This window comes from Equus asinus, chromosome 1 (assembly GCF_041296235.1).
Source record: "Equus asinus isolate D_3611 breed Donkey chromosome 1, EquAss-T2T_v2, whole genome shotgun sequence".
NCBI lineage: Eukaryota > Metazoa > Chordata > Mammalia > Perissodactyla > Equidae > Equus > Equus asinus.
The window spans coordinates 205,666,038-205,683,119 of record NC_091790.1 but is presented as its reverse complement, the minus strand read 5'-3'; the positions used below and the strand labels follow the sequence as shown (position 1 = coordinate 205,683,119).

The window sequence follows — 17,082 nt, the reverse complement described above, 5'->3', positions numbered from 1 at the left end:
ATCATCTGACAGTCTCACTGTGGGCTGGAAATCCTGAAGTGACTTAGCAGGGTGGCTGAGGCCCAGGCACTCTCATGAGGTTGCAGTCAGGATGGCGCTGGGGCTTCCTCGTGTAAAGAGCTGACTGGGCTGCAGGAGCCACTTCAGTATGGCGCTCTTCACGGCTGTTGGCAGGAGGCCTCAGCTTCTCCCCACGGGGCCTCTCCATAGGGCTGCTTGAGCATCCTCACAACGTGGCACCGGCTTCCCCCAGGTGCGGGGCCCGAGGCAGAGCCGGGAGGAAGCCACACGCTGTCAGTTTCACCGTATTCTGTGTCTCGTCCATACTCAGGGTGAGGGGACTGAAGCTCCGACTCTTAAAGGGAGGAGCGTCAGAGGATTTGTGGAGATGTTTTTAAACCAACACATGACATTGCTTTGAAAGGTTTGGGAATGAAATGGCGAAGGTTTTGTAGAACACTAAGAAAAAGATAGGCGGGAGGGTGGGGAATAAAGCAGTCAACATCAGGGAAAACAAATTTTGTACAAGAAAGGAACTTTAGTCCAGTGTGCCATCTTAATCCCAGTGGCTGAGCTACACTGTGTTAAATCCCAAAGACTGATTCAAACAAGAATTGTGATGTAACCCAATTAGGAGCTCTCGGAGAGTGTGTGTGTGTGTCCATGTGCCCTATGTAGTAGGAGGTTGGTAGATAACATATGAAACTGGAAAACAAAGGCATAGTATAAAATGTCTTAGAGTGTGTTAGTAATTATCAGAGGAGTTAGTGAAAGACTGAATGTGGTTGCTTCACCGGGATGGAAAACAAGTGGGAGAGGAAACTGCTGTTTTTGTCATATGCCTTATTAAACTGTGTTTATGACTCACTATAATTAACATAAAATTAAATTTAAAAAGTAGTAAGTGAAGCAGAACCATTTTGTGAGGCAGATCTTTTTTAACATACAGTAAAATTCTCCCTTTTTTGGAACACATTTTTTTGAATTTTGCAAATACCACTAATGCCACGTAGGCATGCAACCACCACAGTCAGGACACATATCAGTTCCCTCACCCCAAAAAGTGGAATCTATTTTTAAAAGTAAGTTTTTCAGATTTGCTAGCCTCAATCTGCTGTGCTGTTGTTTTCCTTTTAGAATAATGGCTCTTACCAGTGCGATTCTGCCTGCGGGGGACATGGGCAGTGTCGGGAGACGTTTTTAGTTGTCACAATGGGAGAATGCTGTTGGCATCTAGTGGGTAGAGGGCAGGGGTGCCACCAACATCATTTGACGCGGTGGGCAGCCCCCCACAACACAGAATTAGCTGGTCTGAAATGTCAGTAATGCCAGGTTGAGAAACCCTGTCATGGAAAGAGAACATTCCGTTTTTCTTCTCTTTCCCTCTGGAAATTCAGATTAAATGAGTGTTAGAGTTCGTTTTCATTTTATGGTGCTGGGTGGAAAAGTCCATAAATGTAACTGATACATATCGTTTATACTTTGGGGAAATATACTACATAAATATATGATGGTTTCTTTTAATTGCTGCCTTATTTGAAATTACAATTCTGCTCCATTCTCCTGAGCGCTCAGAGTCAGTGATGCTTTGCTGTCGTGTGTGTCTAGATCATCCAGGCGCACGGCGGTGCTGTGGACCCTGCCTTCTCCAGTCGGTGCACACACCTTCTCTGTGAGAGCCAAGTCAGTGGAATGTACGCACAGGTGAGTCACGTGGCCTCAGCCGGGGCTGGATCAGTCTGCCCCTGTTTATGGGCCATTGTAGGATTCTAGTAATTTGTGTATTTTGAAAGGACTTTTTTCTACTTGTGAAAATAGGAGAGTTGCTTCTTACTAATTTTCATTGATCTTCGGTGGGATAGACATCCTTTGGACTCTAGGCTTTTATGTCTTTGAGCAATGGAGGAGAAAGAGAAATCCCCAAGTAGCGCTAAGGAAAGCATAGACACTCCTTCCCCTTAGATCCAAGGCAGCAGCAAATAAAGGGTGGGTGGAAGCAGGCTTTCCTCCCATTGTGGGACTCGGGACGCAAGGGCCTGGCGGGACGAGTGCCTCACAGAGCTTCTGCGCAGCCCGCAGGGTGTGAGCTTGCTCCTCTGGGCCACCTTGTCTTATCCCCTGAAGTTTTGTTTCTTCTCTTTTCTTGAAAATGTTCTTATTTGTAGACAGAGTAATGGTAATGTGTGTGTGGTAGGTGACCTCCAGGAAACTCCTTAAAGAGTATAGCCGTTTACTGAATCCACTTTTCAGCAAAAAATGTAGAAATACTAGTGAGGTGACACTCGTTGATTTTCGGTGGGCAGTTATATTTTTTCATAACTTGTGGTCTGTGGGGCCCTCTGTTCTTACGGGGGAATTTTAATTTTGATGATCATCAATGTTATCTCATTTTGTGATTAGTTATTTTGAAGTTTGTTAGAGTCTGTTGCTTTTATCCCCCATCGCAGGCTCTTGTTCCTGTGTACATGGTAACACTTTCGGCTTGTGTTAAAATCAACTGGCTCCACTTTGTAGTTTGTTACTCTAGTAAAGTGAGTGCTAAACGTCATGAAATTTTTGTAGGGCTTCCAATAAAGGTGGTATTGTAGTTATACAACTTAAAATTTTGTATTTAATCGTGCAGTTAAAAAACAAAAACAACACAGCCGTAATTTCTGTTTGGTAGGCAATACGGGAGAGGAAGAGGTGTGTCACGGCGCACTGGTTAAACGCCGTCTTGAAGAGGAAGAAGATGGTGCCTCCTCATCGCGCCCTCCACTTTCCCGTGGCGTTCCCCCCAGGAGGAAAGCCGTGTTCCCAGCACGTGAGGCCCATCGTTTGTCTGCTGGGTGGTCCTCCTCCGGCGGTCCCCACACGCCGGCTGCCCTCCCTTCCTGGCTCCCGCCCCGGCGTCTGGCCCGGCTCATGAGTGCCCTGTGCCCCTGGAACAGGCACACTTCCCCGCACATACTGGACGTTTAAATGATTCACCGAAGTCTTTGACACTGTTTAACAGCCTAAAATAAGTTGGGTGTCTCGCATCAGAGGTGGTCACAGTTGGGCAGAACTTTATCAGTAGCTCTCAAATGATCTCAAAGTTGGGATCAGTAAGTAGAGTAAAGAACTGACTGATATTTATGTGCTTAATAAAATAACTTGCTTAAAATTATTTGAACAACGTCACGTTGACAGAAAGGTTTTCCCTTATTTGGTATCTCATGTTCATTTTTCTCCCCCTCCATGATGACCATGTACCGTTTTTACCATTAACAAAATTCTGGTCTTGACATTCTTAGGAATGATTTTACTAAATATCTCCTCTATTGCCGAAGAAAGGATGAAAATATACATGTCTGTATAAAACAACTAAAATGTAGAAGAGAGAGTTGTATTAACGGGGTTAAATAGTCATTGTATTTTGACCTCATTTGCTCTTTTTTCCCTTAGATTATTTCTGTGACTGGATTTGTCGACAGTGACAGAGACGACCTCAAGTTGATGGCTTACCTGGCAGGTGCCAAGTACACGGGCTACCTGTGCCGCAGCAACACCGTCCTCATCTGTAAAGAGTAAGCCGTGTTTAATCTTAAATTTACACACATTGTATGGCTGTTTCAACAATTCTGTGTTTCCTAATGTCACAGTTTTGTGGTGGGAATTCGAGTGTGAACATCAGAGTCTGTTGAAAGAATGGCAGTGGTATTCATGATAATGCTAGCAGGAATATCTACAAAACGTTTGAATGAAATTAGGTGAACTAGTGAAATTTGAATTCATTAAATTAGGTGACAGGAATAAGGTAAAAGTGGGACTAGCAGAGGATCTTGTAACCCAGGAGGAGCCTTGAAGAATGCTTTGGTTCTCAGCCTGCGATTGCGTCAACTTCGCTACGGTGGCCCTGCCGTCCCAGTATGACGAGGTGTTCTTTATTGGCTTCTGGGGAAAATATATAGAAATTTGGACAGCAGACAACTCTGACATTTAATAAATGTGTTTTCTTCTCCACAAAAAAAGACCAGCTGGTTTAAAGTATGAAAAAGCCAAAGAGTGGAGGATCCCCTGCGTGAACGCCCAGTGGCTCGGCGACATCCTTCTCGGGAACTTCGAGGCGCTGAGGCAGGTCCAGTACAGTCGCTACACCGCCTTCAACCTGGCCGACCCGTTCGCCCCCACCCCGCAGCTGGTTTTCGGTCTCCTGGGTGAGTGGACTCTGGTGCTCTGCGTTTTGCTTCAGGAAATGGCAGGCGCGCTCCCGCATCTCTTCCTCACGCTCACCGCCAGCCTCGGCCTTAGCGCTCTCGTCAGTTCTAGGCGCGTTTCCTGGGTCCCTCCACACTCTGTCTTCCTTCTCCCCACACTCTGCCCAGAATCTTTTGTTGGTTTGATAGTTCTATTTGCTTTTTTAAAATGGACTTTTAGAGATGGAAGGAACTCAGAAACCTTTTCAGTCTTGTCTCTTAAGCCAGTTATCATTTACCCAGAGTGTGGCCTCCCCATGAAGCGTCCCCTGCTTTCCTCCCGGTTTAAGTCCAAGTCCACGTCTCTTCCTCTTTGTCCTCGTCGTACTTGGATGGGTTGCCGTGACGAGAGGCAGGAGTGTGCACGCCTGCTGCTGCTCCGTTCAGTGACGCAGAATGCCTGGGTCTGTCTGGGAAAGCACGCTGCTTTCCTATGTTCTCTTTTAAAGAAGCCCGTTAAGTTCTGTTTTCGGACGGCTTTAACCATGAGACAGCTCTTCATCTTGCGCTGCGTCTGCGTCCCTGTGATGCATCTGCGGGTCTGCCTTTGCGTGGAACCCGTTCCGTCTCTGAGTGTCTCACATGGTCACCCTCTGGGCAGCGAGGCAGTCCCTTCAGCCATCCCCAGCGCCCTGTGGTCCTTCGTGTTGGCCACCTCTCGGCATGGGTGGTTTGTTAGAGGCCAGACTCTGTGGTTCCCAGAGCTGGCTGACGCACGGCGAGCGGGCAGGGCCTTTGCTTCAGACGCGGTGTCTGTGCCGCGCGCTGGCTGCCTTGGTGCTAGCCATTGTAGGAGGGGTACCGTGAACCAAGCCACCAGCGCCTTCCAGCAACCGCCTGCGATTCCTCCTCACCTGGCACTGAGAACTTTTGTGTAACTGAAGTGTAGTCCTTACATTTATCTTTATGAAATGTCATCAGCTAACCACCTATGTGTCTAGGATTACCAGCCCCAGAGGGGGCTTTTATGAACAGGCTTTTCTGTTTAAACAATGTATCTTTGTAAAAATAATGTCTTTCTCTCTTTAGATGCTTGGAGAGTTCCACTGAAAGTGTCAGCAGAGTTGTTGATGGTACGTCAAGTTAATAACCTTACTTTGGCTATTGCTGTACTGTAAAAATGCAGTAGGTATGTTTGTATTTGTAAATTAAAATTCTTTTAGTAATTTGTCAACTTAACAACAGACAAAGGCTGTGTCCTCCCACCTGTCATGAAGTGTGTGCCTTGTGTCTGTTTTCTCTCTTAATTGATGATATGGTCTGTCATCCATATTTATACTCATGAGGAGCATTATTTGCTTCAAAGAGCTTTGTGATTGCTTAAAGAATTGGAGAAGAGAATGCGGTAAGACTGCTTGTTCTCATACGGTTAGAGAGGCAAGGACTATGGCAACAGGCATTGCAAACCCTGGACCTATACTCGCTCTAGGCTCCGAGGAGGAGTGAATGGGGCCCGAGCTCCTGTAACAGGACACAGTGTCCTCAGGTCCCAGCGTGAGTCCCCTCACTCTGGTTGAGGTCTCTGATGGCGTGCTCTCAGGAGGGGCCGTTCTGGAAGTGTGAATGCCTGTGGGTGCTGGTTGGGAGACAGGTTTGGGCTGCCTTCGGAGTGAGGGGCCCTCAGCTTTCTCCTCTGTCAGCACGATGGGCAGAGCGTGTGTTTCTCACTGTTTCTGCACATTACCATTTCAGTCATTTCTTTTTTTTTTTTTTTTTTTTTTTTTGCCTTGAGCCATCATTTATTTATTTATTTTTTATTTTTTTTATTTTTTATTTTTTTATTTTTTAAAGATTTTACTTTTTCCTTTTTCTCCCCAAAGCCCCCCGGTACATAGTTGTGTATTCTTCGTTGTGGGTTCTTCTAGTTGTGGCATGTGGGACGCTGCCTCAGCGTGGTTTGATGAGCAGTGCTATGTCCGCGCCCAGGATTCGAACCAACGAAACACTGGGCCGCCTGCTGCGGAGTGCGCGAACTTAACCACTCGGCCACGGGGCCAGCCCCCATTTCAGTCATTTCTTGCTGAAGAATTTCTCTGCTGTGAATCGTCACTGTTTAACTGCGGTCGCTGTGAGAAAAGCAGCCTTTGTGTGTTGCTTGATAGTGCGATTCAGAGGTTCAGGCTGACATCCACGTTCTATGTCAGCCTGCGTTTTTGGTAGTGGACTTCCAGGCCCTGTGCTCTGGATTTTCACCCCACCCTGTCAGCTACAGAGGCCGTTTAGGGTTTGTGGTCATGTAAACAGCTGGCTGAGGAGAATGTTCTTGTCAGCATCGTCAAGTGACACCTGTCTGTGTCTGCTTGTTGGTGCTGTGACGCGCTCATTTCCCACTGCTGGTCCGGAAGCTGCTCGCAGTTACCCGGAGCCTCTCAGGGAGCCTCGAGGCTGCTGTCTGTTTTCTTCCTGATGATCATGTGGTTGTGTAGGCATTTTTTCCCCTAAGCTAGTAATTATGATTTTAATAAAACATGACCAGCTCTGACACATCAGCAAAAGCAAATAGTCTCCCAGTCTCCCAGTTCATTTGGATGAAAGACATTTTATGGTGGGTTTTAAGATCAAGCTCGGAAAGTGATCATCAGAGATTTTCCGCCCTGAACCACAAGGCTTAGGTTCTGCAGTTGTGTTAGGGGCTCCGGATGTCGAGTCCTCTTATGTCTGTACCAGTAACTGACAGCTGAAAGTCTTAGTGACCAGGAAGCCTTTTTTAATCCTACTGTCTGTTTCTGGCACTGCTGCTGAGGAATGGTAACTTGGAGACGTGAGTGTGGTCGTTGCCAATGGAAGTTGAGCGGTTGTTCTCTTGTAACGGTGGTAGAAAAAGTCTAAACCCTCCTGCAGATTACTGTAAAGCTGGAGTTTCCGTATCTGAAGAGGCTAATAGGTTCAAGTGTTTTCTCTAGATATGCTTATATATGTTCTGGTGGTCTAGTTATAGTAGCAATATTCAGAAAATCTAAGTTGTAGTTAACATAAACTAGTAAAATCGAGAGGTAGTTGCTTCAAATAGTTAACATAAACAGGATGTCTTTGGAAAAACCTCTGCGCTCAAGATGTGAAGAGGGTGGACAGGGAGCCGCAGCCGAGTGGGGAGTGGACATGGGGCCGCCTCGCGGGGAGAGGTGGGCGTGGATGCGGCTGCTCCTCGGGGAGGGGTGCCTTCTTCTCTCCTCTCCACGTGGCTCGCTGTCGCCCAGGTCAGGCACTCGAGTTGCTCCAGGGAGACGAGTGTCGGGCCTGGGAAACCCTGTGGCCTGCAACACCGTGTCTTGCTCTTAACAGCGCTGTGATCTGGTTGTCGTGTCAGATCTTTGGAGAACCTTCATAGGTGAAATTTGTTTCAGGGATAGTCTTTTTTTAGGGGATATTATTGCATTGAATATGTTTTCCAAATTCAAAATTGGGATGCAGACAAAATATTTGAAATGAACACTGTTCTGAAAAGTTTGAGGTTGAGGACGACGTCTGTAACTGAAGTGAAGAGAGAAAAGGATGAAGACATTTTAGAGAACTGATAGGACTTGGTGACTAAAGAAGGCAGGCTGGGAAGTGGCCGAGGTTCTCTGGAAAGTCACCTCTGCTCCTGACTGGGGTCCTGCTTGTCTTCCTAGGCAGGTGCGGGTTTGGATGTGGAGAGTGCGGTTCTCGTATATGAGGAGATCGTTTGGGTGTTTGACACATAAATCTCTTGGAAGCTACTGTCTTACTTGGGAGTTTGATTAAAGGAAATAATATTTTAATTACAGGGTGTGAGACTACCTACCAAAATGAAACAGAATGAAGTAACTAATAGCCAGCCTTCTTCCAAAAGAGCCAGGTATGAATAATCCCCTTACTCTTCTGTAGGGGGTTATCTTTTACAGTCTGTTTTAGAAAATGGTGGCAATTGGGGAAGTTTCTAAAAATTGTCACAGTATACAGGATTTAAAAGGATTTGCTTGTTGCTTCACAGCTGTATTGTAATATGTCTCATTTTATTGCTGCAGATAAATGGTGAATAGGCCAGCATTTTTTTCTCTTTTATTAAAAAAACTGTTAAATCTTTCTATTTAAGCAAAACCTTATGAGAACTCCAGTCTGTAAAAGATGAGCTCCTGTGCTGGGATGGGTGGGGGACAGGAACCCCAGCCCCAGGCGCGCAGGCGTGAGTGTCCTCAGCTTTGAGTCAGAGGAGCAGGGGAGGGTAACGCCATGAACCGGATGGGATGGGACCAAGACCCTGTGGAAGGACGTGTGCCCACATGCTGCACCTCGCGTTTGGCTTGGGGCCTGCAGACTTGACTAGTCTCACCGGGTAGAGATGTGGTTGGCCAGTACTAGTCAGTGAGGAGGTCCTGCCAATCATTTAGTTAGTAAGGCACAGCAAATGCAGGAGCAAAGCAAGGGAGCTTTGTTCTCTCTGCGTAATTCTAGAAAATTCTGCAGGTTAACTGCTCACGTCGTCTTTTGCCGTTACCAGTTTCTTCCTCTTCCCTCTTCCTTGCTGCTCGTCTTTTCCTCCTTCCGTTCCTACGGCCATACAACCTGTAAATTACCGCATTTTTTAGTAAAATCTTATGTGGGATTATATTTTTTTAAGACTGTCATAAAATTACCATAAGTAAACTTAAAAAAAGAATTTTTACCTAGACTGTCTCAACTAAATATAACCTAAAAATAAGATTTGAAAAAAATGCAAGGAAACGTCAAAGACTGATTAGGAAGATGTGTGCTTGAGTCAGGCAGCTCGTCTGTGCCCGCTGGTGTGGGCGGGGAGGGGTGGGAGAGGGCCGGGTGCTCCCTCTCGCGGATGCCATGCGCGTGCCGACGTGAGGACAAGCCGCCTTAGGAAGGACTGGTAAACTAGCCGATCAGCGAGGTGGAGAAGACCAGCGTCCGTGATTGCCTTCTTTTTAAAGCCTTTTTAAAACAGTTTTAATTGGGAGGGGAAGGAGATTGATGAGCAAGAGGACAGTGTCCCTCCTGACCGTACGTTAACTGGCTACTTCCCGTGGAGGTGCCAGATACGGTCTTTTTGGGGTGACTTTGTATAAATGGGGAGAAAGGAAGGACAGGTAACTCACTGCATTTTTCCTTTAAGAAAAAAACCACACACACTTAGAGCTATTATTAAAGCTATTAAAATCCGTTGTTTTCTAGAGAACATTTTTATTTTAAGTAAATAATAAAATCATCATTCTGTTTTGTGTGTATTTATTTTATAGAATTGAAGATATACCACCTCCTACTAAAAAGTTAACACCAGAATTGACCCCTTTTGTGCTTTTCACTGGATTTGAGCCTGTCCAAGTTCAACAGTATATTAAGGTGAAATTTTATTCTACTTTGTAAAAGAATTTTTGGCAGTGTTCCTTTCTGTATATATCTACTTTAGGCCAGCAGTTTACTAAACTAGTATTTAATCAGCAGTATCTGATAACAGTCTTTAGAGTTGGTGTTTGTAAACTATTTGTCATAGTATTTATAGTAACAAGCAGTCATTAAATCATTATTGACTTCCCACCTTGTCCTGTGCTATTGTTTCATACCTAGCTACTTGCTTTTGTATTAGTAGAAAAATAGGACTCAGGTGCGTAGACCAAGAACCGTTTTTATAGTCCCGTGAACGTTTTCAAGGCCGCGGGAATGTTGTTTTCGTAGAGACACCTTGCTCGAGAGAGCGAAGTGCCCCTTCAAGTTCCCTGATGGAAGCCATCGTCTGTGAGAGTAGCTGTCTTGGGTAGGGTAGGCCAGGGGGAGTTGTGTGTTTGTACATTTAGATGATAAATGGGAACAAAATTTTAAATATACTTTTGGAAACAGCACGAGGGGTTATGGGATTTTGTTTTACTGGTTTTAGGGGGATGGTTAAGAGTGTAAGTTGACCTATGTCGTGTTGGATTCATACTTACTACTTCTAATTTTGTTCAGGGAAAAGAAACAAGTATAAGTGCTACTGTTGTAAATTTAGTACAATTTAATTTTTTTACCTTTAAAATTGAGTATAGTTATTGAGATCATTTTTTTATATATTCGCGTCTTCTCAGTCAATTGTTAGGCCATCATTTTTCAAAACGGAGACAGTATGTTAATATGCCTCATTTACACTCATTTCAGCTTAGGAAGTCGGGCGTCTTCACTTCTTACCATGAAATGAGCTGCATTGTTCTCAGGGCGTTTTATTTACTCAGAGGGATGTGTTATTGTGCAAGGGAGAATTCGCATTTTAATCTTGATTAGTGGGGGATTAATGACAGAAAAGTATTTTATAAATTTATAAAAAGTATTTTATAAGTTTTTCATTTTTCTCCTATAGTGTTGTAGGTTTGGTTTGGTTTCGTTTTGCCAGTTGTACTATTTCCATGGCCGAGAGTTCTGTTCATAAATCTTAGACAAGTATTCTCTGTACCATACTGTTGTGTGGCTCTGTAGACTTAGCTCTCATCCCTGATCTGTGCTCTTGCCCTCTAGAAGCTCTACATTCTTGGTGGCGAGGTTGCTGAGTCTGCGCAGAAATGCACTCACCTCATCGCCAGCAAGGTGACGCGCACGGTGAAGTTCCTGACGGCCATCTCTGTGGTGAAGCACATAGTGACTCCAGAGTGGCTGGAAGAGTGTTTCAAATGCCAGAAATTTATTGGTAAGTAGCAGCATCAGTACTTTAGTTTTTAAGACAAAATAAATGTTAACGTTGTTTTCTTGAATTTATCTCCATTTTCACCTAACAAACATCTAGTATATTTTTTAGCTCTTTGATAATTGTCGATTTAAATTTATAAATTTATTCCATGTCCCAGTGAGTCATTTGGTTGATACCTTTGCATTTTACGGTGAAGTATAAAGGTTTTGGTAATTTGGATAATATTAGGGGAAAAGTAAGCTGCGTGTCGCTGCCTCGTTGTTTCCTGATTAGTACATGTTGTTTGGAAATCTGGCTGTAGAATGATTTCCCATGCACAAAGTGTGAAGAGGAGAGAGAACAGGTGGGTGACTGTCCTGGATACCAGACTGCGCCGGACGGTCGGATGTCTGCCCCCTGCCTGTCTCCCGTCATTCAGAGCCTTCACTGGCACTCACACTTGGAGATGGTATAGAAAGGCTAGGTTTTTTCTTAGATTAATCAATGTACTCAAGTTGTTTTCTTTTTTGTTTTTTTTTGAGGAAGATTAGCCCTGAGCTAACATCCGCTGCCAATCCTCCTCTTTTTGCTGAGGAAGACTGGCCCTGAGCTAACATCCGTGCCCATCTTCCTCTACTTTGTATGTGGGACGCCTACCACAGGATGGCGTACCAAGTGGTGCCATGTCCACACTTGGGATCTGAACTGGTGAACCCCTGTGCTGCAGAAGCGGAACATGCACACTTAACCCCTGCACCACCAGGCTGGCCCCACAAGTTTTTTAGAACCTTGCTAAGCAGAGAATGAATATAAATTCCAAATGATTTTTTCTCTGTAGAAGCTGTTATAGCCACATAGGTTTGCACCTTTGTTAGCATAAGCAGCAGCACTGTTAGCCTTGCTGGGCAGGTGTTCCCAGTCCGTCATCCTGTCCCCGCCGTGGGGCAGGAACCCATAACCCCACGGGTGCATCCTCAGTCCTCATCTGGCCTGCTCTCTGGGTGGAGCAGCAGACGAGGCGTGTGTCCTGGTGACGAGCTTCACCCCAGTCTCAGTGTTGTTTCTTATTTTTGGTGTATATGCCCCAACCACAGTGGCACTAAAACCTAACTGCCTTGCTCCCCATGTCATGGACAATAATTTTGATCACCAGCCCTGGCGTACACACACTCTTAGGCTTTTCTGCTAGTAATCTGCCCTGTATTTCTGTGATCTCATCACACTTTCTCAGTTGTGCCCCCTCACCCCCTACCCCTTAAATAGAGGAATGGTACAGCTGCCAAAGATAAGAGCAGGACACATGGTTGTGGGACCTGCAAGGCCAGCAGGGGCACACCTGGTCCCCACTGGTACCACGCTCTTCTGACCCACTCAACTAACCTTATGTATCATGGGGACAAGTCGGTGTTAACTCAGTGTTGTTAAACTGAAATATTTCACATCCATGTCATTCTCTTGGCCGCTGGCGTTTAAACATAACTCAGGCTTTAGTGTAAATAAATAAGTAAAAACTATATGTATTTTAAAGTTCGTGTAGTCTTGATGTTGCAGATGAGAAATTAAGATCCAGAAAAGTAAGCATACTTACGTTTGTGTTTATAGCTAAGCTAGAACCAAGCATAGCATTCCATGATTCTCTATCTCAGGGAAACATAGGGAAGAATAAATCACTAACGTGAGAATATACGAAAATCAGTAAGCTGAATAAACCGAGTCCTCAGCTACAATAAAACAGCTGATTTTCATTATTCCTGGTAGCTGTGTTCTGTAAAGTTGCCACAGACACTGAGTTAGTGGGTACTGAACTGTTGCTCCTAGCCGAAATAGAGGGTTAGGTTCCTGAGCCTCTGGTCACGTTTCATCAGCTAATCAATACAGAACCTCACGTGTATCAATAAAACTGTTTCTGTTTGACACCTTATTTACTATGTGTGCTTGCTTCATTAGCACTGAACTCACGGCCAGCACTGGACTCATACTGAACGAAGCCCGTCTAACCCGTACTTTCCTCCTAAGGCACATGACAGCTCTTGTTCTCAGGAATACTAGACAGCACTTCTGCACAACGCTGCTGGGAGCCATTTTAAACAGCAAAATCACCAGCAAAAAGCACAAAAATGTGAGAAAAGTGGCTCTACCGTGGCCCACAGAAAGGGCCCTGGTTCGCAGTGTGAGAGCTGAAACACGAGGGCAGCTCCGCCTTGTTTCCCAGCTGGGATCGTGCACATAGGCACCTGCAAGTGTCCACGGTCCTGTGCACGTCCACAAGACTTGAAAGCCCCACAGACGGTGACTGTGGGGTTGCAGATGATTGTAGCGAGTAGGCAGATTCACGAATAGGAAATCCACAAATAACGAGGATCAACAGTATTATTAAGTAGTATTTAGAAATTTTCTTTGGAATTGAAGTTTTTTTGTTCTTAAAAGATAATTAGTGAAATATAAAACAATGCAAGCAGAAGAAAAAACTTGTAGAAACATTACCATAAACATAAGTATTAGCTCCCAATTTTGTGGAAGAGTTATAAAATTTACAATGAGACAGTCTGTTCTTCTATTGAAATTTGAGTTACTTAATTTATCCAGCTGACCAGTTGGTGAAAATGATTCTTTTATCTATTTATACAGTTTACAACAATTCATATTTAATGGGAAGTTTTGGTTGACTGACTTTCATTTCTTTATGACATTATTAATGATTGCTGTGTTGACTTCTGAGGGTTATAAGGGGGTTGGTGATATTCTAAGCAATATTAAATATTCAAACATATTTCATATTTGATCCCTCAAATTTCAGGATTCCTTAAAGAGTTTCTCCAGTTTATAATAATTGCCTTTCCCAGAATATCATATAGTTGAAATCACACAGGATGTAGTCTTTTCTGATTGGCTTCTTTCACTTAGGAATATGTATTTAAATTTCCTTCATCTCTTTTCATAGCTCGATAGCTCATTTCTTTTTGGCACTGAATAATATTACATTGTCCAGATGGACCACGATTGATTTATCCATTCATCTACTGAAGGACATTGGGTTGCTTCCAAGTTTTGGCGATTAGGAATAAAGCTGTGATAACTGTCTGTTATGTAAGCTTTTGTATGGATATAAATTTTCAGGTCCTTTGGGTGAATATCAAGCAGTGTGATTTCTGGCTCATATGATAAGAGAATGTTTAGTTTTGTAAGAAACCGTCAAGCTTTCTTCCAAAGTGGCCACACCATTTTGCGTTCCCACCAGCAGTGAACGAGAGTTCCTGTTGCTCCCCATCCTTGGCAGTCTTCAGTGTTGTCAGTATTCTGACCATTTTAATAGTAGTGTAGTGTGTCTCATGTTTGTTTTAATTTACATTTCCCCTATGACATACAGTGTTAAGCATCTTCTCCTCTTGCCATCTGTCTGTCTTCTTTGGTGACTTGTCTGTTCAGATCTTCTGCCCATTTTTTAGTTGGGTTGTTTTCTTACTGTTGAGTTTCAAGCGTTCTTTGTGTATTTTTTATAACAGTCCTTTAGCAGATGTGTCTTTTGCAAATCTTTCTCCCGGTCTGTGGCTTGTCGTCTTCTTCTCCTGACATTGTCTTTCACAGAGCAGAAGTTTTCAATCTTAATCCAGTCCAGCTTATCAGTCATTTCTTTCATGGATCGTGCCTTTGGTGTTGTCTTAACAGTCGTCACCAAAGCCAAGGACGTCTAGGTTTTCCGCTATGTTAGCTTCTAGGAGTTCTGTAGTTTTACATTTTACATTTAGGTCTGTGATCCATTTTAAGTTAATTTTTGTGAAGGTGTAAGGTCTGTGTCTAGATTCATTTCTTTGCATGTGGATACCCAGTTGTTAAAAAGGCTGTCTTTGCTCCATTGCATTGCCTTTGCTCCTTTGTCAAAGGTTAGTTGACTATATGTATGTGGATCTTTTTCTGGGCTCTCTGATCTGTTGATCTGTTTGTCTGTTCTCTCTCCAATACCACACTGTCTTGATTCCTAGAGCTTTATAGTAGTCTTGAAGTTGAGTAGCATGTCTTCCAACTTTGTTCTCCTTCACTATTGAGTTGGCTGTTCTGAGTCTTTTACCTCTACACACGAACTTTAGAACCAGTTTGTTGATATCCATTAATGATTTATTTATGTATTTATTTATTTTTATTTTTATTTTTTTTGGTGAGGAAGGTTCACCCCGAGCCAACATCCATTGCCAGTCCTCCTCTTTTTTTCACTTGAGGAAGATTAGCCCCAAGCCAACGTCCGTGCCATCCTCCTCTACTGTTTGTATGTGGGATGCCTCCACAGCACGGCTGATGAGCAGAGCAAGTCCACACCCAGGATCCACACCCATGAACCTGGACTGCCAAAGCGGAGCACGCAGAACTTTAACCACTCTGCCATGGCGCTGGCCCCTACTGCTTTGTTTTTAGTACATATTTAAAGACATTTTGTTTTGCTAAAAGTTTACGTTTTCAGATTGTTTTTGAAATTTCTCAAGAAGAATACTGACCTGAGGTTATTATTTCTGCAATTAGGAGCTGAAATTTTGCTTTCTGAGTCATATCTCACTTTAAGCGATCTTTTAGCATTTCATGGATTTTTTTAAACCTATTTGGTTTTGAATTAAAAATTTTTTTTTCATTCTTTTCTTTTTTGGAAACAATCACCAACTTGCCAAACAGTTACAGTATAGTACAAGTTTCTTCTTTTTCTTGAACCATTAAGAGAGTATGTTGCCAAAATGATGTACCATTGTTCCTCAACACCGTAATGTGTGTTTCCTACAACAAGGACTTTCTCCTGGATGGCTAGAATACAGCTCTCAAAGCCAGGAGTTAGTGTGGATCCATGGCCGTTAGCATCCTCAGACCCCATTCAGATTTGTCCAGTTGTCCCGATAGTGTCTGTCAATAGGAAAAGGATCTAGTTCAGAATCCTACATTGCGTTTAGTCTCCTTCAGTCAGGAATAGCTCCACAGCCTTTCCTTGTTCCTTTTGAAGATTTCGGGTTGGTAATTTTATAGAATGTTTCTCAGTCTGGGTGTGTGTGCTGTTTGCCCCTGTTTGAGTCAGATCCCATCTTTGGCAGGACTGTCAGTCAGTGCTCGGCCCTCTCAGTGCATCCTGCCAGGTGTCGCATGGTTTTTTTATTTTTTAATTTTTTTTAAAGATTAGCGCCTGAGCTAACAGCTGTTGCCAATCTTCTTTTTTTTTCTTTCTGCTTTTTCTCCCCAAATCTCCCAAGTATGTAGTTGTATATTTTAGTTGTGGGTCTTTCTAGTTGTGGCATGTGGGATGCCGCCTCAGCGTGGCCTGATGAGCAGTGCCCTGCCCACGCCCAGGATGCGAACCAATGAAACACTGGGCCGCTGAAGTGGAGCGCACGAACTTAATCACTTGGCCGGCCCCTCGCACGGTTTTGATTGTCGTGTTACTGCTGTTGTCACCATGGTTCCTTGAGTAAGGTGATTTCGCTAGCTTGCTCCGCTGAGCAGTTATTCTTTTCTTTGCTGATAGTAGGTGGTTTATGGTGAAGTACTAAAACTATGCAGATATTACTGTTCCTTACCAAAGTATGGATTTATTCATTTATTTCCTCATAGGAACCCCTTTTTTATTTTATTCAGAGGGTTACCATTACTATCATTATTGATGCTCAGATTGTCCCCAGTTTGACCAGTGAGAGCCATTTAAGCTGGCTTCTGTGTCATTTTCAACATACCCCATCAGTTTTTTGTTTGTTTGTTTTGGTGAGGAAGATTGGCCCTGAGCAAACATCTGTGCCTATCTTCCTCGGTTTTGTATGTGGGACACCACCTCAGCATGGCTTGATGAGTGGTGTGTAGGTCCATGCCTGGGATCTGAACCCATGAACCCTGGACTGCTGAAGCAGTGTGCGAACTTAATCACTACACCACTGGGCCGGCCCCTGTCCCATGAGTTTTAAGTGCTTCCTGAGCTTTTGGCACAAGAATGTTCTAGGCTCATCTTCTGCTTTTCTGCCCTGGGTCTGGAGTCAGCCGTTTTCCCAGGGATTCCTGGTTCCTTTTAGTAGGGAATGGTGTTTAGAAACCAAGATCTGGGTGCTAGGGTGCTCATTATTATTGGGGTTTTGCAATTCCTAAGCTCTCTTAGTGAATATTTATGTCCATGTTTATTTCTTGTATCTTTCCAATTCCAATCCAAAACACAGGGTTCATTCTCCTTGTCTCCATTCCCGTGTTTGTAAATTCCTTCTCCAGTAGTGAGAAACCTGGCTTCCAGGATCCTAAATATATTTACTCATTTGA

The 17,082-nt window shown here is 43.9% G+C and overlaps 1 protein-coding gene across 5 annotated transcripts in view; it reads left to right on the top strand.

Moving 5' to 3' along the window:
• PAXIP1 (PAX interacting protein 1) overlaps positions 1 to 17,082 on the top strand; it is a 60,432-nt gene that overhangs the window by 34,062 nt on the left and 9,288 nt on the right. For all 5 annotated transcript variants that reach the window (XM_044765677.2, XM_044765676.2, XM_044765678.2 and 2 more), the window contains 8 exons: positions 1,609 to 1,704; positions 2,666 to 2,803; positions 3,427 to 3,548; positions 3,994 to 4,178; positions 5,247 to 5,290; positions 7,964 to 8,034; positions 9,422 to 9,524; positions 10,668 to 10,836. In XM_044765677.2, coding sequence (XP_044621612.2) covers positions 1,609 to 1,704; positions 2,666 to 2,803; positions 3,427 to 3,548; positions 3,994 to 4,178; positions 5,247 to 5,290; positions 7,964 to 8,034; positions 9,422 to 9,524; positions 10,668 to 10,836 — 928 coding nt within the window. The remainder of the gene's footprint in view (positions 1 to 1,608; positions 1,705 to 2,665; positions 2,804 to 3,426; positions 3,549 to 3,993; positions 4,179 to 5,246; positions 5,291 to 7,963; positions 8,035 to 9,421; positions 9,525 to 10,667; positions 10,837 to 17,082) is intronic.